This window comes from Photinus pyralis, unplaced genomic scaffold (genome assembly GCF_008802855.1).
Source record: "Photinus pyralis isolate 1611_PpyrPB1 unplaced genomic scaffold, Ppyr1.3 Ppyr1.4_LG6, whole genome shotgun sequence".
NCBI classification, from domain to species: Eukaryota; Metazoa; Arthropoda; class Insecta; order Coleoptera; family Lampyridae; genus Photinus; species Photinus pyralis.
The window spans coordinates 10637787-10665738 of NW_022170663.1; the positions used below are offsets into that span (position 1 = coordinate 10637787).

Below are 27952 nucleotides of genomic sequence, written 5' to 3' on the forward strand. Positions count from 1 at the left end.
AGGCTGAAGATAACCAGTCTATTAAAAAATAAACATGAACATAATAGTACACTTAATTAGGCTTAATTTCTAAAAGCTAATTATTTTATGTACATCAACAAACATATATACATTGCTACCTTTTGACCCCATCGCAAAAGTAAAATTTGCTTACTTCCTTGCCATAAAAGGCAAATGCATGGTTGGCATAGATTGTCTTTTCGCGTCATTGTATTGCTAATACAGAATGTGAGTAGGCGATACCATCACAGTTCAACTAACACTCTCTTTCTCGACTGTTAAGAAATCGGCCGTGACGTTCTTGTCGTTTAAATGTCGCACGTTTTCGTCCCATTTACGTACCGCCACATCTTTCACACTGTACTCCTGAAGAATTCTCATCAGGCTCGAATGCTCAACCTTGCCATTCTCGTCGTGCGTGGGGAAGCTGGTAATCAACGGCGTGTTATCGTCGGCCGTTAGCTGTGGCGAGGGCGACGGTCTGCTCTCCGCCGCTTCGACGATCTCCTTTTTTAGTAAAGATTCGGACCTACGCAACGGACGTACGGGCGGCGTTACTTCCAGTTCTTCGTCGGGAACGATCAACTTTTCGATATCGGAAATGACGTCCTTTTCGCTCTTCAATTTGCGAGGACGAGGCAAGCTGGTATCCTTCGGATTGTAATGCTCCAAGATTCCCAAATCCCAATCCTCCAGTCCGCCGAAGGAGTCGTCACTTTCGTTATCCGCCGGGACTTTTGGAGATTTCAGTTTGTTGTTTAAGAGCGAGCCGAAGCTTCTACACCTGGTCATGTAGTTTTCCAATTTACCTCCTCCCGCGTTGGTAGTTTTTTTTACCTCGCCCGGCAAAGAGTTTGCTGATGTACTCACTGAGGAGTCTATGTGTTTTAAGGTACTTGCGTCGGAATTCGCAACGCTGAATTTTAGTTCGGTATATGTCGGTAGGGAGGACGTGGACAGGTTCTTCTTGCGCGATGGTTCCTTTTCTGGTGGTTTTTCGAGTTTATGTGTTCGTTTATGGCTACAACTGTCTGCATTTCCACATGGGCAGCCGTAATAAATAGTCTTCTTCACGCAAACGGGTTCCTCTGCCAACATCGGTTTGGGTTCCTTTTCGATTGCTTTCGTATCCTCGTTCGTTTTCTTCGATTGCAAGGCTTGAATGCTGTTTTTGGCGACAGATTCGATTTTTTCACGAATGCTTTTCTTGTGTTTCCGTGGTGGCGGCGTTGGTGTCGTGTCATCGTTGAAAATGAAACTCAATTGGGGGTTTTTCAGGTGGATTACTTCGTCTTTTTCGGATACTTCCAATTCGTGGTCGGTCCAATCGGACGACTTTGACTTTATTACTAATCCATTTTTATGCCGGGCATCCTTGGATGTGACTTCGTATCTACAACAACGAAATAATCAGTTTTATTATGCAAGCACGTTTATGAAACAACCTAACGGTATTAGTAATGAAAAAAAGGCAATTAATTAATTAGTCGAGTTCACTTTTATTCAGCGAACCGTATTATTCAGCTCTAAATAATTACAGTGTTACAAATACGTACTTGTTCATTCGTTTTGTGTTTAAATTGGAGTCCGACTTCCATGAATTTGGTTTCAACTGCAACAATAGAAGGATAATGTTAAATCAACTATACAGAGGATATAGCTAATTGTTGCATTGTACCAGGCATATGTTATTACGCTAATTTTATTTTGTTAGGAGTAATTTAAAAAATATGTACCAAATCGCACAATGCTTACTTAAGTGAAAGCGCAACGGTTATTTTCCCCTTTTTTTCCCAAATTAATTTCTTATTAAACTAACAATAGGACAACTCTGCTGGTAATTTAAACAGAAACAGTCGAGTAAATTTGCCATAATAGCAATAAAACAACACAAAACGTACAGTATCGAACTCTTCTTGCGAGTAAAACAAATATTTATCATTTCCTGAATGCCGATTCAAATAATAAAATCTCGATACTGTGTACCAGCCAGATTATAGTAAACTGCTGCATGTAATCCTCCGGAAAAGCAGCCAGTTCAAGGAGGCGCCTTTTTTTCAATTCATTACTTAATTGCATATTTTGGACTTAACGCTATTATATAATTATGGTACCTATAGAGGTACAAAAGAACTACATACATTTTTCTTTTCCAAATTTCAGAATTAAACTCTGAGTTTCCGAGTTATAAATCTTTATTTATGAACGGAAATCTGAATTTCCAAGTGTCTTGCACCTGCACATCAAGTATAGGAAGTGCTTCTAAATGGACTATTTCCATATAGTCCTGCAGCTCACAACACTTCTGTGTGCCAATATGCGTATATAAAGAAAATTATTTGTGGGTCAGTTACTTGGGTGAATAGGAAACAAAGAAAACTTGGGCGGACATTCCCTACCCCCCACGTACTCTCAGAAATCGTCATTCAAAATGGACACCATTACTCCAGTATTATTCCGTTTGTGGGCGTTTTAGCGAAAATTGTAAGAGCTATAGAAACTATAACTTTGTTTATTATTAATTTTTTGACAACCCAAACCGTTAGTCGAGAAAAATTACTTTTTCATTATTTTGCTATAAAGACATCAGTTTTTTGTAAGTACCTACATAATAACATAAATGTATTTATTACATGATTTTATTAGGTGATTAAACTATATCACATAGGATACATATACAGTGCGTTCGCATATTCAAATTTTCGGTACCACTTCCGGTTTAATCGGAAAGGGATTTTTCCAAATAGTGAATAACGAATTTCTCTATTTTTATTGTATATCAACCATATGCATATTTTATGTTGTCATGCAGCAAATTGATTGCTCTTTTCAAATATCATAAAAAATATAGCCATTGCATTTGAAAACCCAAAAGTTACATGGATTTCCGGTTACACCGGAAGTTTGAATATGTGATCAGATAGATCGAATAATGTCACATATACAATTATATTTAACAAGTTTTTCGTATCTCGCCAAATAAGAGATATTCACCCTCTTATCATGAACGCACTGTATACCTAAAACTACTGGTTTGCATATTTTCAACATTTATTGCAATACAATTGTTAGTAGTGGTCAATCATATTATCTGATGAGACATAAATCTAAACCCAGAAAAATAGTAAGTTCTTTAAAATAACCCGCACCCCCACGTTAGTAAAGGAGGTACTGCATTTGGATAAAAAATTACTTCCGTCTGCTTTGACGGAAGTACACATTTTCAAGCACTAGGAATCCGAATCAAATAAATTCTCGATGATGTCGGTCTGTCTGTGGGTCTGCCTGTCTCAGCATTTCGGTCGAAACGGTTGAACCGATTAGAACCAAATTTACAATAATAATAATATTGTCTTTATTCAACCAAATAACGTAAATAATAAATAACAATAAAAACTAAAGTGACTGCTATCGTGCTAAACATGGTTGAATCCTAAGGCGAAGTTCAGATGAATTGCTGACAGCAATTCCCTGTTCTTCCACTTAACCCTACTTGGAACTAGTAAGAAAAAAAAATTGAAATTTGTTGATCCGTCAAAATAATTATTAATAATTCTTTAATTATATCCAGAAAAGAAAGGGAATAAAATGTGTTTGAGAATACAAAAAAATTTAGACCTGTTGCGCTCTTTGGCGTGTCAAAAGAACAAAAAACTGTCCCATTTTTGACGTTTTTGCATATTGTGGCTTATGGAACGTGCGGGTGGTATCTGTACTAGCCACAGCAAATTTTTAATCTTTGTCTTGTTAAGTCGAAACTTTTTATTTCCTCAATAACACTTTATGTTTAGAATGGGTTTCTGGAATTAAATTTGTCTTTGGCAACACTTGCATTTTCAAATCCCATTTCTAACATTTTGCTAATCACTATAAATATGTTATTAAAACTACTTTCCATTTTACCAAACTAAATGTGATTATGAAAAGAGAGTCCATCTTAACCCCCCACCTTCAAAATAATGAAACGTTATGTACTTCCTTCGTTTGCACATTGCTTGCACATTTAGGCACACTGCGATTTTTCGTGTACACATTTCCCTAAAAAAAGATATTGAAACAACAAATTTGGGGGAGGGGGGCACCTTCACGTTCTTAGCCTCCCCAATTTCAAAATAATGAAACGTCATGTACTTCCTTTTCGTTTGCACATTGATTGTACCTTTCGGAACACTTCGCGGTTTTCCTGTGCACATTTCCCTAAAAAAAGATATTGAAACAACAAATTTGGGGAGGGATCTTCACGAATTTAGCCCACATTGAAATAATGAAGCGCTACATATTTCATCCGTTTTCATTTTATTTTCTCTTGTAAGCACAAATTTTTCCTTTATTCAATGATCATTCATGATTTTAGCCCCCAACCTTAAAATAGGACTGTATATTTTATTTTATTCGATTTTGCCGCCATAAAGAAGAAAATAAATGGAGTTGTTTACATTTATCCATTTTTATCGAATGTCACCAAATGAATTTCGACTGATAGATTTTGGTTTCTCTATTTCGGAAACGGGGTGTGTGATTTCTGTTGTAGATTTCGTTGGCGCATCGTCTTTAGTATTAACATTTAAATTTGTGCGGCGATCTTCATGATAATAATTATTTAGCGCCATTTTTGGCGCATTTTCCAACTCATGTTGGAAGGCGCTATTATACACTTCCTCTGTCCGTCCCTCCGAGGTCCTACTCCTAGAGTTCTCAAGATATTTAGTTCGTTCTTTTTACATTCGGTAGCGTATAGCTTTGGCACCTCAACCAAGAAAATTTCTTGGTTTTTTATCTTTGGGTAAAATTTTAAATCTATAAAAAAAAATTCATATTTGCGCATGCGCACATTTATCGTTAAGATGTTTAATATCTTAACGATCAATGTGCGCATGCGCAAATATCAAATTTCTTTTTTATAGAGATTTAAAATTTTACCCAAAGATTCTTCTAGTACAGACAAGCATATCGCATATTGTAAAAATCAGCATATTTTAAACATCAGGTGTGCGCATGTGCAGACTGCTCAATGCTAAGTTTTTTTATTCATAATAATATTTATGCCATACTCATACACTATTTTCCTTTGTACACATAAATACCCCGTTATATGAGCTTTGCGCTAAAGTTACTCGTTAAGGCGAAAACTCTTTTGATTTTTTATTATAGAACGCTTTTACAGACATGTTCGAAGGGTATATAAAAGTAGCATACTTAATTAACGGTGAAACTTTAGCCTCTATTGTATATGCGTGCGAAATAATGAGCTAAGTAATTATTCAAATTAGAACTGTCAATAGTGAATATGAAAAAATATGCACAGCAACTATTATTAAACTATTAATCAATTATTAAATAATAATAATTTATTGTGAAAAACAAAGAAAATTTTCACAAATGGAACATAGTTCGCCATGGACGAGCTTCCACTCTTCCAGTAAAACTGTGACATAATAATATCACAGATGTAATATTTAAATCTGTGATAATATGCATAAATCAAAACAAAATCCGAGACAAAATCTTTTAACATGAGACGCGTAACTTAATGATCTAATTAAACATAAATATACATGCTTGAAAAAGACTAAAAAATAATGAAAAAAAGATAATGTAGTATAAACAAAGAAGAAAAAATTGAAAAGAAAAAAAACTGCACAATTCGTACCTATTTAAACACCATTGACATTGGTATTCTAAAAACTCGATTTGCTTTTACTTCAAAAATGATTGTTTAGGTATCCAGGAGAACCACTTTACAATTTGAAAAGAAAAATAGAAAAATGCCTAATAAATAGCAACAAAAATTTCTCTATAGCCCCTTTTCGAGATTCATATGTCTGTCTATTCGAACTCTATCAAGTTAACCCCCGCAATTACAAAAATGTGTAATGAAAATTTTTAAATATGCTAGGGTGGTGCCTAAATGTGCAAACGAAGGAAGTACATGACGTTTAATTATTTTGGAGTTGGGGGGCTAACTTCACGCAGGTCTCAGTGGGTTTGTCCGAATTTGTAGACCTGGATTTTTGATTATGGGCCTCCAAATGTGTCAGTATTTAAAGCCTGACTAAGTATCACAATTCTACCCTATTGTACATTAATTTCCACTTACATTAAAAAATTTGTGCAAAAACTGTTGAAAATAGATACCTACGCCTTATCGTTGTCTTTCTAGACATTATTATCATAGCAATCTCCTATAACAGTATACTTTGAGGTACGATTCCGACCATTGTGCAAAATTCACACATAATGCGAACTCACTTATGCATTTTATTCTGATAAACCATAAAACAAAGTAATCCTGTATGTTATGGTATATGAATGCTCCTACATAATAAATTTAGCACACAGTTATTCATCGCAGTCGCATTTAAACCGTCCAGCGTTAAAATTTTATACACGTACACAAAATGTGATGAATCAAATAAGGTTATAAATTGAAATTTCGAAACAATGCCTACTATGAATGCAGAGGCCTTGGTAACACATTTAACCTTTTCTTTGATTAACATTAATTTAATTTTTTCACCTCATTGTGGGTATAAAAAGATAAAATTTAACCATAAGTAGACGAGAATTCATATACAGTAATTAATACGATTCAAGAATTTTTGAACATGATCCATCGTTCCTCTAAATGGGGTTGAGTGATATCAAAGATTAAGACAATCGGGTCTCAAAGCCTTCCCCACACATTTATTGTTGTACTATTAAAACACGACTATAGTTTCGACGATAATCGCCATCATCAGGTGAACTATAAATTAATTAAACTTACAAAATTGATCTAGATTACGACCTGATTACTTACGTTAATTATTATTGATGGAAGCAAATTGAAGACAGGTTGAGTTGAGTTGAGCTGAGTTAAGTACGCCTTATAATCGCAAACCTTGTACGACCAGATTATTTCGATTATTACGAGAAAGAAAAACGTAATTTTATTTGTCGACCGTATGCGTGCGGGGTAATATGTCCGAACTTTTTTTTGTTAGTTTCAATTTTGATTTATTTTGAGCTAGTAGACACGTGTTTTGTGGATGGCGTAGTGACCGCATACCATTGCACACAGCACTATAAGACTGTTAGGAATGCGTAATTACTACTTGGTAACATCTTTTCCATTTTGGAATTAAAGTGAGAATAAAGTTGTCGGAGAACCGACTATGTAGCTCAGTGGTAGAAGGTTGGCCGGAGGTCGGGTGTTCGAACCTGGGCTGAGGTCAAGATTTTTCATCTGTTACAGAGATGGGAACTTCCTTAGATCAGTTTTGAGCATTCTGCCGGCTACTCAGATTTAGATTTATTTTATATTATATTAGGGATTATTTTGGATGCCTAAAATTAGGCGCCCTTCAGAAGGTCTTTTAAAAGTAGCCACAGGGAAAAACAATATACATAAATCCCTATGTCTACTTCTCAATAAATAGCACTGTATATAATCGTTGAGTAGTTCACTCAATGATGTAATGCAATCACTTGAAGATGAAAGTGTCTTCACTTCATTTCGAGCAAGAACCGGAAATAAATTACTATAACAATTCATTAATTTATGAAAAAGAAAAACTGTCCGAACCTGGGAGTGCTTTAAAATCGTATGCAAATGCACCTAATTATAACAAAAAGTAAAAAATTGTTCGACGTTCGCTCAATTTTTATCTATTTAACGTCTTCAGAACGATAATTGCTTAACCTTTTCACAAGTCAGTTTTAATTTAGCAACGATGTAACTAACCGCGACATCGCTAAACAGATTTCCAGCCGAATGGCTCACTCCATCGTACTCAATGGTGATTAAACAATCGCTATTGAAAGGAGAAAAAATCAATTAGATTAGTCTTTACATAGCTGTCGTCTTGATTTAAGGATTAAAATTCTAACACACAATACGAATCAGCGTCTTCGAACCAAATTTAGTTCCGTCACTAATTTAATTACGCTAAAATTCCATAAATGCCACGATTTTCGTTGTTCGTACATGTACCGATGAAACGTGCGTATTTTGATTAAGAAACTTCATTAGATAATGCAGTAATCCAATTTAATCAATTATCTCTATATGAAGCTTACCAACTGTTAGTAATTTTAGAGCAGGTATTGGATGTGGTATCGTATACGGTATAAAATTAGAAACGCGAACGAAAAGTTTAATGTTATGTATTTAATGAAATTATAATCTCCACAACCTATCTAATTAAATTTGATTTGACGTTAATGCGTAGGATGGAGAGTTAATTTAGTAAAGAAATTGATTTTCAAATACCTATACCCTACATCTTTTTAATTTCATCGCAAAATTTGGAATGCTTTTATTAGGATTTTTTAGAAGGAACATGAATTGATGACAACACAATTAATAAGTGCCAAATTTTAGTACAATATTGTTTTCCTCGAAAGAGTGATATTATCTGTATTTATTGTAGAGCATATTCTAATAATCTCCAATTATTTTTTCTATTGGCCTTTTTTTGCCATACAATGACTGGACCGAGAACTGGACTAAATACACGAAAGTAAAATTTATTGAGAAGAGACGGTTTTACACCTCGGGAACTACAAATATACCTTTGTGTTTAACGATGTACGGTAAAGATTTTCTATTTCCATATTTCTAAGAAAAGCTACCTTCTCCAGGAGAAGTGAGATCAATTCGAATCGGATGGTTTTAATTTTTTTTAATTGTATCGATAAATAGTCGGTTATTTTTGGGAATTTGCATATTGATTTTGTTTGAAGTAATTTTCATTTTTCCTGAAGGAATCGGCCCATGAGAATTATACAGATTTGTATTTCATTTATTGATAAAGAATCAAATCCAAGATTTTTGATTATTTTGTTTCATTGATTGATTTGGAGTTAATTTCAGTAATACCATTCCTTTGGTCGGATTAAAATTTTGTTTCGTTTTCGAAGTGTGTGTGAAATTGTATATTTTGAATAAGAGAGTGTACCAATAATGTATTTAGGTGGTAGATGAAATGTTTAGATAAAGATCAAATTTAGCAGTCTCACGTGATCGTCGTGACATAGGCAATGAAACCAATATTTTATATCCAGGAACATGTAAAGAAAATTGGAACTTTACTTTTTACGGTCATATGCGTATTTATCGCACGTTACTCAAACCAGATCTCTTAGAAGGAGATAAAGGCCCAAACTTCTATAACGAAGCGCGTTACGTTACAGAATCTGATGGAAAATTACCGCTAACACAGAGTGACACATCTGCACGATACATCCGTGCACATCTGTTATTAAAAAATATTTTAGGTTGCTCTTATACTTGTAATGGCACATAGCATTATTAAATGTACAACAACGGATGTACAGGATTTGAGTCTTCAAAAGATGAGCTTTTAAGGACGTTTATCGTAAAAAAATCCGTAGTTAATTCGACTTCACTCTTAAAACCGAATTTAACCCAGTCACATTTTGTGGGAAATTATTAGTCAAAAAAGGACTCATTTTCAATTGACAATTTAAATTAGCAATTCAATTTCTTCGGGATCTAACGTGAACTGAACATCCTATGGATGGTTTCATTTGAGGCTTTTGTACTACAATCAGGGTGGAGAATAATCAAGCAGTAGTTAATTAACACTATCACTTTATTACGAGTTCTGCTTAATATCTGCATTCCAAACGTGAGCAAAATATTATACTCATTTCAGTGAGAAACTTAATCCATAGACACGATATTAATTTTCTTAATCTAATGACCTTGCTCTGCCTTTATGATTTACGTCGGAAATAGAGAAGGTGAGTTGTGTGGGAGGCTGTTTTATTTTCCTGTTCAGTTGTGCATGCCTAGAATTCGAGGACATCAAAACCACATGCTTTTGCCTAGTCTAATTTAGTTTAAAAGTACCAAGTTTAATTCTAATTCGTATTGTATTTAGCATTCACGGCTCTACTTGCACATAACAATTTTATAAGCGCGCGATCGATTTACGAAACTCCTTTCTAACTTAACCGTTCTGTCGGAAGGAATATAAGGTTATAAAATTCAACAAGGATTGCATCAATTGCTTACAAATTATATGTAATATTCGAAATTCTTCCGATTGTCAGTTAAGTTGTAGAATCGGCTTTTTTAGTTCTACCTATTTGCATAACGAGGGAGAAAAGTGTCACATTTGATTCCGGACGCAAAGCGGAAAAGGGCAAGCATACGGAGAATTAAATTACACTTTCCACCCAAGTCCCTAAATCGATGCATAATTATGGAAAAATTATTGGCAAAAAAAGTTGCCGCATAATTATAAAGGATTTGAGAAATACGACGGGGAGTAACAATTCAGAAATTGATCAGACATTGTCAATAATTTTATTAACGCCATGTCTAGCAGGTGGAAAAAGAACAAATTCAAGACAGATCCTTCAGGCATTTCTTTGTTAATATCTATAATTGTGGCGATCATCAAACGTTGGAGGTTACTTTAAAATTCATACGATCATCGCTAGTGAGAGAAAAACGTGATTCTCAAACAGTCGTGTCTATAAAGTTAGCACATCATTAGGTATAGAAAATTGGGAAGTTTCGTAATAGTTCTATTTGTACCCATACTATTTCTACAGTTCTCACACACAGCCCTTCATTTTATTAAAACTTGTTCTATTTCTAGTTGCGTCTGTAGGTCCCCCGATATCTTCTTCTTCTTCTCTGATCCTTATCCTTCTTCAGGCGTCGGATGTGGGTTTCCCTATTCTTGTCTCGGATTATGTCCACCCATTTTCTTTTTAGTCTTCCCTTTTATTCTTCTTGTAAGTCAGTTCAGTTTCTTTTTTATTTTGCCGATATTGGCTCTTGTTCTGCTATTTCTCTGATCGCGTGATTTCTTACCCTGTTCCATTTGGTTTTTCCCGCAATTTTTCCATACCATTTACTTTACTTTGGTGATTGGTCTTTTTTCCTTAGTGTCCAGTATTCACAGGCGTATGTAATATTGTTATTATGTATTTTTCTTTTTACCCCTATGTCTATGTTTTTATGTCCTAGAATCCTTTTGTTTATTGAGTAATATATTTTTGTTGATTATAAGCTCTATTGGTTAACTCCGCTTTTATTTTCCTATCCTCCGTTATTATACTTCCCAAAAATTCGTACGTTGTTACTCTTTCTAATAGTTTATTCTTGCATTTGATTTCCTTGTCAATCTGGGTGTCTGTTTTGTTTTCATTTACGATTATTATTTTTGTTTTGTTTGTATTTATTTCCGTTTTTATGTTTTCAATTTCTTTAGTCCAGACGTTTACTAAATTTTGCATTTTGTCTTTCTTATTTACTCTCAATACCACATCGTCTGCGTGTAACAGGCCCCTCACTTTAACTGCTTCTAGGTTCCTGTGCCCAATGACTGTGTATCCATTTGGTTATATTTTTCTTTAATTTGTTTAGTAACTTGGTCCATAGTAATGATAAAAAGTAGAAGGCTTATGCTGTGTCCTTGTTTTATTTCCTTACTCATTTTGAATTCATCTGATCTTTGTCCCACCATTTGCACTCTTGCTGGTAGATAGAGGGCCACCAATGCGAGACAGTCACGTGACGCTCCAGACGTGAGGTTCAAACGTGGTCTAAACTCACTGAAGGCCCGATAAAAACAGGCCTGTTCATCAGAAACAGGCCTATACATCAAAAACAGGTCTGTTCATCACATACAGGTCAGTTTTACAGAAACAGATCGGTTAAATAAAAACAGGTCTCTTTCTGATTATCTCTGTTTCGGATGAACAGTCCGGTTTTTTTAACGGGCCCGTATTTTTTATAATAGACCTATAGTTTAGACAACAACCACAATGACCTTCAATGAGTTTAGACCAAACTTGAATCTCACGTCTGGAGTATCACGCGACTATCTCGCATAGGTGGCCCCCTATCTGTTCTTGCTCTTACTGTTTTAAATGTACTTCTAACTGCGTTTATCAACATGTTGGGTATTTCCAGTTCTCGAAGAGTTTTCCATATTTGTCTCCTATCTACCGTATCGAACGCTGCGTTTAGATCTATGTATGTTAGGTATACCTCCCTCCTTCTTCTCTCTAGTATATTTCTTACTATATAATACATAAATAAATAAATAAATAAATAAATAAATAAATAAATAAATAAATAAATAAATAAATAAATAAATAAATAAATAAATAAATAAATAAATAAATAAATAATAAATAAATAAATAAATAAATAAATAAATAAATAAATAAATAAATAAATAAATAAATAAATAAATAAATAAATAAATAAATATATGTTGTCGTTTGTCTGTCTGTTCGGTCTGAATGCTTCCTGTTCCCCTCCCAGTCTCGGTTCAACGCGCTCTCTTAATCTTTTTTTTAATATTTTTGTATATAGCTTGTAGCTGGTTTCATTCTATTCTTTTTCCCATAGCCATTTAATCATCTCCGGTGCAAGTGCTTTTCTAATTTTCCACTTGTTCTTCTCTTGTTATTGTCTTCTGGCTCTGTCGTGTTATACTTTATTCTGTAATGTTCTTTGTTTCCAGTATTTATTTTGTGTCTGTTAGTGTTTGTCCCTGCTTATTTTTAATTGCTTTTATTTCTTTTCTTTTATCCCCCCTTAATATTTTCATTCTCGTCCAGAATTTTCTAGTCTGTTCTGTGTTCTTCTGTTCTCTTTTCCAAACTCCTTCTTTGCTCTTTCGATTTCATTTTTCACTGTGTTTCTCGTTCGAATATATTCCTCTCTGCCTTCGCATGTTTGTCTTTGTATATATTGCTTCGATGCTGTTACCTTATCTTTTGTAAGTCTTTGTACGTCGCTATTCCACTGCCTCGACCTTTTGGCGTGTTTACTGTATTTTCTCTTCTCCCATATTTTCTCTGTCATCTTGATCAGTGTCTGTTTGAAAGTTATCCATCTTTCTTCTAAGGTCCAGTCTGTTTTTCCGATCTCCAGTTTTACGAATCTATCTCCTTCTGGTATTTTTCTTTCTTTTCCTTATTTTTTAGCTTGTATATCGCTAAACTACTAGTTTCCTTTCTTCATTGTTTAATTCTTAGTCTTACTCGGCAACTTTCTCTTACTAATTTGTGTTGTGTTCCTAATTCCGCTTCCTTTATCGTTTTAATTCTTTGGATCGTCCCTGATTCTTGTATATATGTTATATAGTCTATCAGGCTTTTAGCGTTTCGTTCTAGTAGATTGATAAATATGTATTTGTCTTCTATTTACTGTATCTTCCCCATGTATTCCCATACATCCCATTCCTCTGTTGTAGTCCTTTTCTACTCTACTGTTCCAGTCTCCCATCATTATTGTCCTCTCATGTTCTTCTTTCAATTCATCTAGTATTTGTTGTAGATTTGACTAACCCATATATTTGTATGACGTTAATTGTTTCTTCCATTTTTATACTGGTAGCTATTGTTCTCGAGTTGATCGCCTTAAAATCCGTTTCCTCTGTGATTATTATTCCTACTTTGCTCTTTGTCTTGGTTTCACTTCGCCCTAAGATTTTTATGTTTTTCCTGTCCATATCTTCCGTGATAGTGTTTTTATGTTCCAAATTCCTATCCTATCTCTTCATTTCCTATATCATTGCTTTTTTCGTGTCCTTTTTCTTAGCCTGTTTCTTTGTTTGTAGCGTTTTAAGTTCTTCGTTTTGTAAGGTTAGGTCATATTTAAGTTTTTTGGGAATTGTTCAGTGTTACTATTAAATCTGATTATTTTGCTTAGTTGTGCTTGTGGTTCTTCCTCTGGAGATCTTTTACTGATGGTTCTTCCTCCCTTTCTTCTTGCAGGTGTTTTTTCATGTTCTCTACTCTTCTTGCAGTTCCTTTGCATTTCGTTTAATTGTTCTAGGTTGTCTCCATTTACTATTACTATTAGTTTATCGTCTATCTATATTAGTCTAATCGCTGAGTAATGTCCTTCTGTTCTGATTCTATTCCTATGTTTTATCAGCTCTTCTATGCTTTAAAGCTTGGAAAGGAATAATTTTGCTATTTAGGTAGTAAAGTTACACAAGATAATCGTAGCAAGGGAGATATATAATCCAGGATAACGCAGGTTAAAAAAGCATTTGCACAAAACCGGGACCTGCTAAGATCCGGGATAAATATAGGAATTAGAAAAAGGCTGCTAAAAACGTACATATGGAGTGTAGCTCTATACGGGTGCGAAACTTGGACGAAAGGCAGGGAAGACAACAGTAGGATAGAAGCATGGTGCTATAGAAGGATAATGAGGATTAGCTGGATGGACAGGGTAACAAACGAAGCAGTCTTGGAGCTAGTACAGGAAAATAGAGAAATGTGGAAAACCGTACAGAGAAGACGACATAGATTTATAGGGCATGTGCTAGCTATAGAAGGTAGGGCAGAGGGCAAGAGAGGGGTAGGACGAAAGAGGCTTAGATACATAGACTAGAAGAAGAACATGCATATGTTTGTGCCTTTTAGTTTTTTTTACCAATTTCAATTATCTCCATTTTCTTTGCCCATTTCTTTAGCTCCCCTAGGATTGGGTTCTGTCTACCATTTTGGTGCATACCAATTCTTCTAATTTCTTTTATCTCTTCTTCCCAAGCTTCTTCCATTTCTATTTTTACCTCCATATCCCTTAGGACCGTCCTTCCTTTCTCTTTCTATTCATGATTATTTTCTTTCTCTTTCTATCTCTTCCATTCGCTCCTCTTGTTGTGTTACTTTGTTACCCTTTGCCTAAGTTGGTGGTTTTCTCTTCTCAGATCACAGTTTTTTGTTTTCATCCTTCATTTTATTCAGTTCTATTTGAAGAGTATCTATTTTCTTTTCCATCTCGATCTTCTAATCTATCTAATTTCTTCAAGCAATTCCTCCATTTTTCGCTGTGTTCTCGTTACTTTGCTATATAGTCCTGAAATTCTTCGAGTGGGGCCCTTTTCGTTGTTTATGCTGGACAGCGCTACCTCCCTCCCTTTTAGCCATGGGAAGAAGAGCACAAACCGTTTCGAACCATCTAGATATGACCATGATTATTAAACGATGCAAATAAGCTTCAGAATTACCTATATACATTTCCTGGGCTCTCATGACCTCTACTACAGTTGATTTGATTGTACTAAAAGTACTAAAACCATGAGGACACAGTTAGAAAGTGACCAATGACTAGTATCATCAACTAGATCAATATAGACGGCTATCGTATGAGACAGATATCTTTTGTGACACAATTTTCTTTACTAAATTGGCATTAGTCTTATTTTTGGAATTAATCAATCCCACTACTAAATTAACGACGGGCAAATCAGAAGTAAATTTCGCAAAAAATCACCCCAATTTAATTACCAGATGGTCGTTTTTGTGGCAATGAATTTTAAATAGTTTTAAATTGACCGAGTAAGTTGTTCCGCCCGCGGCAAGCATAAACGTGCACTTTATAATTTTCGTGACCTTATTTCTGCATACATTTTTACCAAATTTATGTACAATTTCATATATTCCCTGCGAGCAGTTTAGATAATGCTAATGACTCTAACAGTAGACACGCTTGGGCGCACTTAGAACACAGACGTAGGTACATATGAAAAATAAATTATATTCACCTCTTAAAAGGGGTCACATCCCACTTCATTATTTTAAGCTTAGCCCTCTTTTAATCTAGATCTAACGGTTCGCACTTACCCAAAATGACAGCTGTAACAATTATAAAGTGAAAATTGGAAGTTGCGCAACTTTACGGACTGTTTATTACCCGACTATCGGAACAAGACTCAAAATGTGTATACAATGTAAATCCCTGGTTTTCTAACCATAGAATAATCTATTTTCTCGTTAATAAGGATAAGCGCTCAAAATTCAGAAGATTAACAATCGTACTATGCAGTAAACCTATTGTTTTATTATTTAAGTGTACGAATTAAATTAATTACCTACAACACACGCTGTAACTCATATAAACTACTTAAACTTTTTAATACTGTTTTCATATTGTCGTATTTCCTGTTTCATTAGGCTGAATTATAACATATAAATATTGTTCCGGTTTCCCTGCTTGCTTTATATTGTTAGGTGTTGTAGAATTAATTATGTGAAGTGGAATAACCTCAGGCTAGATGATGTAAGCTGACCAGCAAATACAAATATTAAGGTTTTTACTTTTATCCTTGAATTGAGCACTGAATATATTGTAATAAATGTTTATAACCCTTGAAGGTGCTGTGGGGGATGGGAGGAGGTGGGGGATCATAACGCTACTACCATTGTTTAAATACTTTTAAACAATGCTACTATTGTACTGTTACATAAACATGAAGAAAAAAAGACGCATGCCGAGTAACATCCCGAAAAAAGAAAATCATATTTTGTTGTTCGAATACTGGCCAATCCAGCGTATACTTTATCAATTCGTCTGTTATCGGATAAAAACTGTTTAATATTAATGTTAATTAAATTAATTAAAATTAATTTTAATATTAATGTCTATTTCTGAAAATTGGCACTTCAGTGAAGTGGAAATTGCCAACGATACATTAATTTACACACAAGGCGTATCTCATAATAAGGGTACACGTCTATATACACAATTTGTTCCAGAGATAGAGAAAGTTGGCTATTGTGCAATTTACAATAGCAAAATGGCAGCTGTGATAGTGGATTGTTATAAAGGGTGAAAATTTTGCCTGGAACGCTTAGTATATCTATAAACAAAAGTTTGCTACCAATTTACGTACTAGGAAGTTACTTAATTAGGTATTAGGAATTAAAGAAAATAACTCGGAAAATAGTTTGTTAATTTTACTAATTTGATCATGTTTTTCATGTTACCAAAAAAAGTGCATTCTTTATTAATACCTCACGAAAAATAGTGTTTTCCAAGCCACGCCACTATAATTAATTTATAAGCATGTAGATTTACCTGCATAAATTCTTTTCATGATTTTTGATACAATAAATTGCTTCAACATAACTAATAAAGATAGTGAAATTATTAAAATTAACACAACCATTTTCTTTAACTTGAGTTTTCTCTTAAATTTTATTATGTAATATAATAAGTTTTTTATGCTGCTATATTCTAAAAAGTGTACTCTTTACGAATATGTATAATGACAACTAATTGTTGCCATAAAAAATAAGCCCCCCTTGACCATGCAGAAGTACGTCACTGACCACAAATTTGAAGTACGTAGATTGGTAGCAAAGTTTTTATAATTTTGGATAGCAGAAAAAACGTTGTTTGGAAGATATGTTCAGTGCTCCAAACAACACTTTCAGCCTGTATACATGATTGTTTTATTTCATAATTGTTTCAAAAATGTTCACAACTCTGTATCTCGGAAACGAGGCTTTTTTTTAACTCACTCTAAAATATTAGTACACGAGTATTGTTACGAAACAATAAAAGGCTTAACAAAGCGCTTCAAATTTGTGACTCCCCATTGGGATCTCCGCAATGGTGAGAGATACAGTGTAGGATAAATGGGGGAAAAGTTGCCCGTTTTTGTGATATAAAAACGCGGAAAAACGCTTTTAAAGTTTTTAAAAAATCTTTGGAAATAACTGAGATATCAAAAAATTGAAAATGTCAATATTTCCCCAGCTTAAACGGTACAAAATGGACGGTTCTCGTTAACTCCTTTTATGGATACTTTTTTTTTGGAAAATCTGAATCTGTTCTTAGAATTTCCACAACACGCTAAATGTGGCTTTATATGGATAATCTCTTGATTTTATTAGTTTATACAGTTCTCATATGAAATATTATCTTGAGTTTGCATAATTAGGTTTATAAATTAAAGGTTTCAAATGAAAAGTGCATGGTAAAATTATAACACCCCGTAAATCGGTAAAGAAATGTGTTCGTCTCTTTTTAGCGAATTTTGTGTGTGCTATTGTTTGCGTTTTGTCCGTTCGTCCGCCCGTCAGGAGTTTTGCTTATTTTTAGGGGAGTGTGGGAGAGGGAAGAATTATTTCTCGAAATGCTGTTTCTGGAAGTAAAACGCGCAAACTTGTCGGAGGAGAGTACTCACAAAGGGCGATTGGGACGTCTGGAAAAAATATATCCAGTGGTGATTTGAAAATGAAAGTGAAATTCGAAAACTGTGTGTTGGAGGGGAGGCAAAATAATCCTCTGATGGTCGAAACGAATACCTCGAAACCGAAATGTCGGAAGAGAGTACTCATAAAGGGCGGTTGGAACGTCTAAATAAGACTACTGGCAACTTAATTGTAAATATCTCGAAAATAGAGTGTCGGTGAAAGGAGGAAGAATTTCTCCGAAGGACGAAGAGTTAAAAAATGGGCTATATTATCTGCACGAGACTCATGCAGAATTTATACAAATGTTTCCCTTCGACATAGTACTATTGTATTCCTTCTAACCTGTCTTTCGCTGATTTTTTCAGAATTAAGAAAATTGTGGTATTATTTGCGTTTTGTCCGTCCGTCGAATGGGCCACTCGGCTCCCCAAAGTCTTCTTTCCGATACGACGTCCGTCGCCTCATCACTCGACTCTTCAAAGTCGTAACTTTGATCCTCGCCCCATATGTCCAGGACTTGGTCAACACCTGGTTTGTAAATTGCATCTAGTTGGATGGGTAGGAGTTTCCCTTGCAGTTGACCCCAAGTACCAACCTCTGAGTATTTAATGTCAGCCATCCGACGCCCACATCCCCATTTAAAACCTCTTATTTCATTTGCAGAACATTGTGCAACTGTGAAGCTGTTTCCTTGGAGGTCGGAACAGGGTCAAGACCAAACTTTGATGCCTGTCATCCCCAAAGGAGTGGATGCATCTGGTGTCCTAACCACATTTGTTCTTGTAGGTAAGTTCTCAAGCGATGTTGGCGGCTGCTTTGGATGTTAGAAGTGGGGATGCCACGTTGAAATTGGAGTTTTCAAGGGCTTTGAAAAACAAGTGAAATTGCATCTCCTGCTTTACCTCCGTAGAGGCTTATTAAAAATCGTAGGGAAGCTTCGGGAATAGCTTCAGCTTGAGTGACATGCTGGAGGAATGGTTTCATTTCTTCGAAAATACATTTATTTTCGACCGACAGATATAAGTTAATAATAATAATAATAATCACAAAAACCTCCAAAAGACGTATGAAATGGGACGAAGGGATGAATCGCTTCATTTTCGGTACGTATCTGGAGATCACGAACACTAATCGTTACTTGATTTTAATCCGTGTGACTAGTTAACCAGGCTAGACCTGAGTTCTCACAAGAAACACCGACCATAATAATAATCCTTTATTTGCTCAACAGAAAGACATAATCTTTCCAATTTCAGAGCAAAAACAACATTTTACAACTTGCCAGAGTACAATAGAGTTAAAAATAAATCAAAAAATATGTCTAGTAATATTGATAACAGTAACATAAACTACCGAAACCAATAACAAAAAAAAATCAAACGAACAAACAAAAAAAAAGAAAAAATTAAAAATAAAGATTCCCCGTACTGTTGAAAGAGGAAGAGCTTCTGACAGCCAATCGAGATTCTTTGGAGAATGGCCGCTGCGTATAATGACAACAGTTTCAGCTACACTCCATTTCCACGTTTTTGGACCCATAAAGAAGAACGCCGTTTCATGTCGGAGGTAGAAGGCAAAGAAACAATTTCTAAACGTTTTAGAACAAAATCAATGAATTTATCTTTTTTCTTCGTGGTAAGTTCTGGGTTGTTTTCCTAAAAAATAAACAAGCTAAGACTACCATTTAATTTTTCGTTTTTTGTCTAATTGTCAGCGCCATTTCGGCAGCCAAAGACATACTCGATACTCCTAAAATTTTCAGATTCACCCAGCGTACCCCATTTCTGGAAATTATTGATTTTGTGCTTACATTCGCTCCGCCCTATTGTTGAGGTAAACACCTCTTCAGAGTGCTGATCTGTTCTCCCATCGTCACTCATTCGTGTGAGGATGACATGTGCCAGAGCCAAATAAGCACGACCATGACCCAAAATTTTTTTTTCAGTTGATAAGTACCTACCTTTGAAAAGATAGGTGTAACCGTGAAACCACAAAATACACTTTTTGTAGGTACATTGTTACCCTCCACCACTTAAGCACAACTCAGTCGGGGAGAGGGAGGGAGGCGAACCTAGGATAGGTAATCCTACTGGTCCAAATAATTTTGTTTCTTTGATAGATTATGTTTAAAATCTATTCCAAACTTCTTTCTTGTTCTGAAGTTATGTAATTTTCTAGAAGATTGCCACTTATATGTATAGCAATTGTCAATTTCAGGAGTTGAAAATTTTATAGCACAGACCGAGGCACAGACAATATTTTTATTTCTTTGTAACTTCCGAGGTACCTTCTTTGGTAGGTACATCAATATTTTCGTTTCTTTGACAAATTTGTTTAAATAAATACAAGCAACCCTCCAAATCCCATCCTGTTTTCAAATTTTGTATTATATGTGGTGGTTCACAGGAGCGTAGGCATAGAGGAGGAAGAGTCTGCTCTTGGACAATTTCACGTTTGAGAATAAATCGAGGTATAAATTATATTATCTGTACAGGGTGGCCAAATTTGGTCGTTAGTATGGGGAAACACTCAAGGGGTAACTCTTAAACTATACCTAAGTGAAAAAAAATGACCTCGCAGTCTCCATCTATTTTTTAAGATAAACTCGATGTTGAAAACTAAACAGCCTTTTGTACTTGAGTTATGGGGAAAAGATGCATTTTTCGATTTTTAGGTAAAATTCGAGATAAAATCCTATGCTTTCTTTGTTGATCAAGTCTATTACAAATGATTGGTGCATAATTTACTATTTTGAAAATAAGTATACGAGATCAAGTAAAAAAGTTTTCAGATCTAACCTCCTTTTTACATGGAACAGCATATTAGATTCCGTTAGATTCTCTTTTGTGACTCAAAAAATACAAAAAATTATATCAAATATTTAAATTTTTTTAATTTCTACAAAGAAATTCTTTCGAATCTTTTTGAATTGAATCAACATAAAAACTGAGGTTAGGCCCGAAACCCGTATATTTATTTTGTAAAGAGCAGATCATGCAACAATAATTACATAGAAACTGTTGTAATAAACACATTTTGTATAAAAATAAAAACAGAAGTGGATTTTATTTAAAAATCGAAAAATACAACTTTTGCCCCATAAGTAACTCAAAAACTAAAGACGGTAGGCCATTTTGGATTTGGTCGAAACTACGTTTCGATTTCTTTGTTCTGATGTAGTTAGTTCTTCGGCTCATAACTGTCTCCGTAACTGGGAAATAATAGTATTAGTTACATGAAGGTTTTTTAATCCAATTTTCGCTAGCTTGACTTGAATGCAAATCGAGTTACGGTCAAGTAGCTTGAAAATCAATCAATTCAAATAGTGAAATTGAAAATTGCATCTTGTGAGAGGAAGATTTCCACTGGGAATAAATGGAGGAGGAAATTTGGAAGAAATCAGTTCAGTCACTTTCAAGAGATCTATTGAAATGGAACTGTTAGTGCACATCGGGGTGGGACGTTGGACAGATTTGATCGTAACCTTGTATGGGCAAGAATTTGATGCACTCTGGTGCTCTCTTCACGTGTTTCTTAAACTACATAAAAAGTGCAGATTTCGTAACGTATTACGTACGTACAAACAACTATCTGTAACTGTTTAATAATTAATCCAAGGTCCTTGTAGTGATTTGCTTTTGTTGACAACTGTTTGTCGACTTTTCAAAGATTAAGTTAGTTTTTTTGATTAATTTATTCGTGATTCACACCGCACATATGAAAATATTAGCTTACGTAACTGCCAGTTATGAGTCAATACCAAAATCAATTATTTACATTGTTGACAATCCCCTCAGCATATTTCTGAAAGAAATTTATGCGATTTGTGGAATCTCCCAAAGTAGGTTTTTTAACAGCTAAGATAACTAATTGAGTTTTCATGCGCCTATTGTAACTCTATTAGGCACAATTAACTCGATTGTCAATGGCCGAGAACGGTCTCGCTATAAAGTTACAGTAATTTCATTTTCAATTGAGAAATTTAAATAAAGAGAATTAATTCTTACGTGTAATCTCGTAAATATCCTGTCAAAAGCGGAAGGACCCTTAGAGTTATCCGGGTTATCAAACTTTTTCTTGCACATTTTATTCCCCATGATCCCCACAAAATTAATCCGCCGAATCTGTAATTGGGCTAATCAACTTCAATTAAATTTAAAACACGCACTTGCTATTGCACACCGTTGTTTTGCTACTGCCCGCGGTTCGGCCTTTGCAAAGGCAAAGCCACACTTTCCTCTCGTCAGGTAAAGGCTAACATGCTCATTTGGATTTAATTTTTGCGCTACGTACTCGCATCAGAACGCTTTGTTTAATAATTAATCAACATCGCTAAGACGTCGATCCTTTTCGTTAATATTTGGGTCAATTCAATTTCGATATGATATGCATGCCGTTTATGTTCATTCATTTTTGATCGTGATGCTAATGAGTCATCGCTTTTTATATAATTTACGTTGTATTAAACGAAACGGGTTTTTCTATTTTTGGAAATTACTTAATGTTGTTTTTGAGAAAGAAGTGTTGCAGCCGCTTTCCCTAATTTCGCCAGATTAATCGACACTCGAAAAAGGAGATGGGATTACTATCGTCGTACCTAACGTGTCAATGGAACCTTGACCTAATACCTATTATTAGATATATGATCATTTTACGGTGTTTGAAATTGAACTGATCGACTTCGTCAGTTCAGAAAAGGATTAAAAACTCAAACGGCGGTGTTATTTCAACAGCAAAACGCCCATACGCAAATTAATCGAGAAGCTTTCTGTTTTTTATACAAATAACTTTTACCCATTTACCGTGGTATTTTACATAGCGGGGGCGGTTGGGTTTGTTTTTTTTTGAGAGAATAAATACGCCACAAGTACTTAGATACAGAATTTATTGTTCGGCGGATTGAAAGTTTAGTGTATTTTCAAGATAACTAGCTTGCGATTCGTTACTTCCGTATTAAACCAGGTGCCAAATTCTCGACAGAACACCAGATAGGTATTTAAAAAAGGTTTTTGACAGTCTTACATCCTTTACACCTAATGTACACTGCCAAAATTTTAACAAAATCAAAATAACCGTTTTGCCGAAAAAATAATGTCGTTTTTTATCTTTGACATTTTTTCTGTTTTTTTTTTTTGGTAATAGAACCTGTCACAAACAATGTTGTCACGCAGGAGTTGTGCGCGTTTAGAAGATCTTTTCGATGACCCCAATTTAAAAATAATCGGACCAAAACTGTAGAAGAAGATAGGGAAAAATCTCCATGGTAGTACACCACGCTCGGGGATGGCGCCGAGATGTCGCCGATCCAACATCATGTGGGGGTACATGTCCCCTTAATTACACGCCCCGGTAGCTACATGTACACTCCTCGTCTTTACAAGCGTCCTTCTACGGGCCCGCATTTGCTGCCAGCCAGACAGCCGGTCAAAGTAAGATTACCTTTTTAGAAATAAATTTGCAAAAATGCACTAAAAAATCAAGTACAGTACTTTTCGCATATACACGGATTCTGAAGTTTAAATGGAATTCGATTTTGATTCCGCAAGATTAAAATGTCTGATACGACTGGTCACAAATTCAGAGGTTTCTTGATAGATACAACAATAATTTACGGAATTTTCAAAAATTTTATGATTCTCATTTATGGTTTAAATGGTAATAGTAATAGGTCAAAATTTTCTTTTCTAATAGATCGTAGAACTGTTGATTTCAATTTACAAACATAATACAATGTTCTGGGCGAATTTCTTTCATTTATGTGGAGTTTTTACAGTTAACGGGGTTGACTCAACACATTGGGGTGGTTAACAGGTGATTTCCGGGATACATTCTTAAATAAGATGACATAAATAACTCTAACAACAGCCTCTTGGGATGTGACGTCTTTGATGATGTTCGATTGAATTACAGATTTCGGTTGTTGATGCTTCTGGTCATTACAAATTTTGGGTTGGCAAAAGAAACTCGCTTTTAAAGGTTTGTTCTTGAAATTTTAAGTTAAATATTTTGGAAATTTCTTTAGTAAACATTTTTCACTCTAATGACTTTTAACTTAGCGGCACAATAATGAACGTAAATATTCTCTGACTTTTCTAACAGTTTTCTTGATCGCAATTTTGTTTTACACGGGATAGTAGAGTATCTCTCTTTCTAACATGTGGCACTGCGTAGAGCGCGGCAAAAAGTTCTGGAATCTGCTCAATAGCACGTCGTTTATAAATACGGATAGTGTCTTTATCCAGCTCCATTACGATTGCGAGCTTTTAACCTTCTACGCGGTAATGCAAAAATATTACTAATGTGCGCGGTAACTACACGCAAATTCTGCTAAGGGTAGCGAAAACGTGCACTTTTTCTATTATACTCCACAATGGGAACTTCATTTTTTCACTGGGGCAAAAGGATAAATTTCCAGGACTGCTGAGTGCTGAATATTATGGACACTAAACGTCGCTTTGAACTATTAACTTTGTCTTCTAAGCTCGGTTATTCCGAACGCTAATTAGACTCTAAAAGCCACTTTACGACAAACTCCGTACTGACCAAACGCAAATCTTCCTGTTTGGCGATTAGAACCAGAATCAATAACTTAGTGCAAAGCTCACCCCCCGCTCTCTACACTAAGTTGACTTAAAATGCCTATTTCATGATGGAAAGCAATGGCGGCGATACTTCCTTAATTTCATTGGTTTTCCGACTCTAAAGCTGTCCATACAAAAAGTAGAATTTTATCTTAATTTGCAGTGTAAGTAATGAAACATTATATTACCTCTTTTTATCGTGAACTTGCTGTCCACACTTCCACAGGGTAGTGGATGTAGCTGAAAGGACGTTCTCCTGTAGAGAAGTAGCTCTCGGGGCGTTTTTAGGTATAGAGGGAGCATTCGACAATGTTAAACCCACTAGGAAACATAGTCACACTAGTCTGCACAAAACGGGACTGACTGACAGATCGTTATACAGGGGTTGTGGTGAGGAGGAAGAAACGACTAGTACAAATAATAATAAAATAGTTTTTGGTACCGCATTAGAAAAGATCAAAGAAGGCATCCGTACCCAAAAACCTAGGTCAAGCCATTATTTCGTTCTGCTATATTTGTAGTTACTGAGAAGAAGACTAAGAAAGAGACGCTAGTTTTCGCAGTTTGACGGCGTAATAGTCAAACGAAACCTTTCTTTTCAACCATTTAATAAAATTTGAGATACCCTGTATATCCATACATGTTTGTTGGTGCCGGTGGTCGCCCTTTAGCAGAGTTCAATATTTATGCATAAATGTTGATGAAATCGTGTAATGGGTGCTTAGGCACAAGGTGCTGGAAAGCATTCCGTTCCTTGTACATGACTTAACCAATGTCGTATGTACCTACAGAATAATGCGCCGTTACGGTACAAGGAACTCGGAAATTCCCATATTAATATTGTATGCTTTGCAAAATTAACTGTTCTACTTGTACACGCAAGTCTAAATTCGAAAATAAAGCGGCAACGAATTTTGCATATCGACTCCACAAGCGGACTCCTCTGAAAACACTTGATTCAAAGGTAACTAAGAAAATGCTTGTTAGTGAAAGTTTTAAGGACCAATTGAGTTATTTGCGTTTATAAAAATAATATTTCCCTTCAAATTTTACGTTTATTTACTTTTGTTTTAATAAGGTTTGTGGCTCATTATATGCAATGGCCCTCTTAATTAAAACTTCGAATTAGATCCGACGTGCGTTTTGAGCTAATTTCTTGTTGAAATACATAAAACCTTGCAAATTTCCAAAAGAAATCTTAAACGAATTTAACAGATTAATTTTTGCTCACCTATGTAGGCGAATGTAATTGAAATTTACCGTACCTGTTTTTCCTATATTGATTTAATTAATTATATTTACATTTTTTTATATAATAAAGTTTAATTTTCATGTGTATATCTCAAACGGTTTGAACGTGAAGGCACAGATTTTGTTTAAATCTGTGGTGAAGGCTTTCGTTGGTCTAGTGGTATAATGGTTTCTTACTCTACGAAACTTCTAATTAAAACTTCTACAATAGGTATATAGAAAATTCTACAAAGTTCTAGACAATTCTACAAAATGCTAGTGGCGTACACCAAAACTCTACAGTGATTTTCCTCTTGTCAAAATTTTGTAATTTGAAAACAGGATGAGATTTAATTTTTAGAAGAAAATTGGGGCCTTGTTTCTGGATCATTTAAACACACTACAAAAGCTACAATCCCCGCAATCGAGAATTGCTATAAGTGCGAGTTACGTGTGGGAATTGCGCAAGTTGAAAAACAGTAGGATTTTTAGAGGGCAGTTGCAGGTTTAGTTTTACATTATTTGACTTTATCAAGTAACCAAGCAGCTTCAAAGTTTTTGAAATACTTTATTTTCAAGTCAATTGATGTTGAAAATCATCAAGCTACTTGAATGGAAGGGTCACTACTGGTATTTACGAACCAATTTTAAACTGTAAACTCTTGTATGCTGTACCTAGCGGTAATTAAAAGTGAATGCGACATGTCCTCAGTTTACGTCATCATCAGACATTTAATTACAAAAGTGAAAAGAGAACTTAGCGTGCCTCTTCACTTGCGTTATTAAAATTTTGTGTCCGATAATAACGTAAATCGATCGTAGGTATGTCCCACTGACCGCTACCAATTACCCAAAAGAATTTTACATTCATTCACGGTGAAGGCTTGTAATTTGTTATTGTCTGTAATAAACAACATACTCCATCAGTTTTATTTGGATGTCTAAACCTTCCTTCTTTACCAAAATTCGACTACACCAAAATTTCTCGGGAAAACACTTTTTCTTATTAATTTTGGTGCGTAGAATCCAAATCAATTCGTACTTTTCGATCAGACTTCTCAATCAAAAGTTATAGACTAGAAACCAATTTCGAAAGAAAATTCAAAGGGCTGTAACTTTTGAACTAGCAGCCCAATCTTGGAACTGTTTGAAATTATGGATTCTACAGGCCACATTCTATAAGAAAATTTTTTTTCCGGGTCGATCTGAGACAATTTTTTTTCGGGGCTCAAAAAAAGCAGTCTTTCCAAGTCTTTCCTCTTCAATTTCAGCCCGGTAATTTTAACATAAGGGTGTTTATATTTTAAGCCATCCACATGACATAACAATTTTCATGTGCAATTTTGCCGCATTTTTAGTACGCGAATGCTGGTGTTAAAAACCTATTTTTCTATTTCGGTGTCACAATGATGATTTTGTACAACTGTTTTCGGCCGAAAACAGTTGTACAAAGACAGTGATTATAGTCGTTTTTTTTTGGTAACTCATCTCTTAAGTTGGCAGTTACTAGTTAGTACAAGTAGGTACTTCGTTGGGTACTTCCATGTTTGAACTTCAAAATGTCAGTCTTACTACGCTGCCAACCTAAAACTTAACGGCATAAAAAGTGTTCCCAACATAAAACATGTTAGTTCTAATGTTCCCTATAGTTTCTGATAATGATTTTTTTAATTAAATTAAAGCACCGAAATAGAAAAAATAGTATGAAAAACGCGTGTTACAATGCTTTATTGTAATACTCCTATCTTGCGGACACTCGTGGCTACGCTTCGCGTCGCCACTCGTGCCACAAGATAGTCGTATTACAATAGGTCGCATTGTAACACTTGTCTTTCAATATACTATTGTGGTAGCGCCGAGGGTAGCGCTCACATACCTATAATTATAGAAAAATGCAAGTAGGTAAAATGATTTTGGGAATTTCGCAATATTCTTCCTGAGAGATGAAACTCAGGACGTAAAGTACTCACCAAGGCTTACTAACACAAAAAACTGCAATAATAATGAACAATTTCGGTTTCGCACTGACCTTAAAGTATCTAAACTTATCCGATTTTGAAACTTCAAAACTATCACTCTCAGCCATTGTTAGTTTTCTAAACGTACGCACGCAAATCGATTTTCTAAAAATATTCAGACCTATATAAAGAAATTTTAGGCTTAGGTCA

At 35.0% G+C, this 27952-nt stretch overlaps 1 protein-coding gene across 6 annotated transcripts; it reads right to left on the reverse strand.

Moving 5' to 3' along the window:
- Window positions 1-3: 3 nt before the first annotated feature.
- Window positions 4-27920, reverse strand: LOC116173432. 6 transcript variants are annotated; one of them, XM_031490908.1, is made up of 4 exons: window positions 22156-22294; window positions 21981-22097; window positions 1557-1612; window positions 4-1393 (listed from the first exon to the last, which is right to left on the reverse strand). In XM_031490908.1, the coding sequence occupies exons 2-4, from the start codon at window positions 22068-22070 to the stop codon at window positions 253-255; spliced, it is 1287 nt and encodes a 428-aa protein (XP_031346768.1). In that variant the 5' UTR covers window positions 22071-22097; window positions 22156-22294; the 3' UTR covers window positions 4-252. The 6 variants fall into 6 exon arrangements, with proteins under 6 accessions (XP_031346768.1, XP_031346769.1, XP_031346767.1 ...); XM_031490909.1 differs by having other exon boundaries at window positions 22146-22294; XM_031490907.1 differs by having other exon boundaries at window positions 22142-22294.
- Between the last annotated feature and the right edge of the window lie 32 nt (window positions 27921-27952).

Coding starts and splice junctions, on each gene's coding strand:
- LOC116173432 (XM_031490908.1), bottom strand. CDS start 22,070: ATGGGGAATAAAATGTGCAAGAAAAAGTTTGATAACCCGGATAACTCT. Junction 1,613..21,980: donor GGATATTTACGAGATTACAC/GTAAGAATTAAT, acceptor CTATTGTTGCAG/TTGAAACCAAATTCATGGAA. Junction 1,394..1,556: donor AACACAAAACGAATGAACAA/GTACGTATTTGT, acceptor TCGTTGTTGTAG/ATACGAAGTCACATCCAAGG.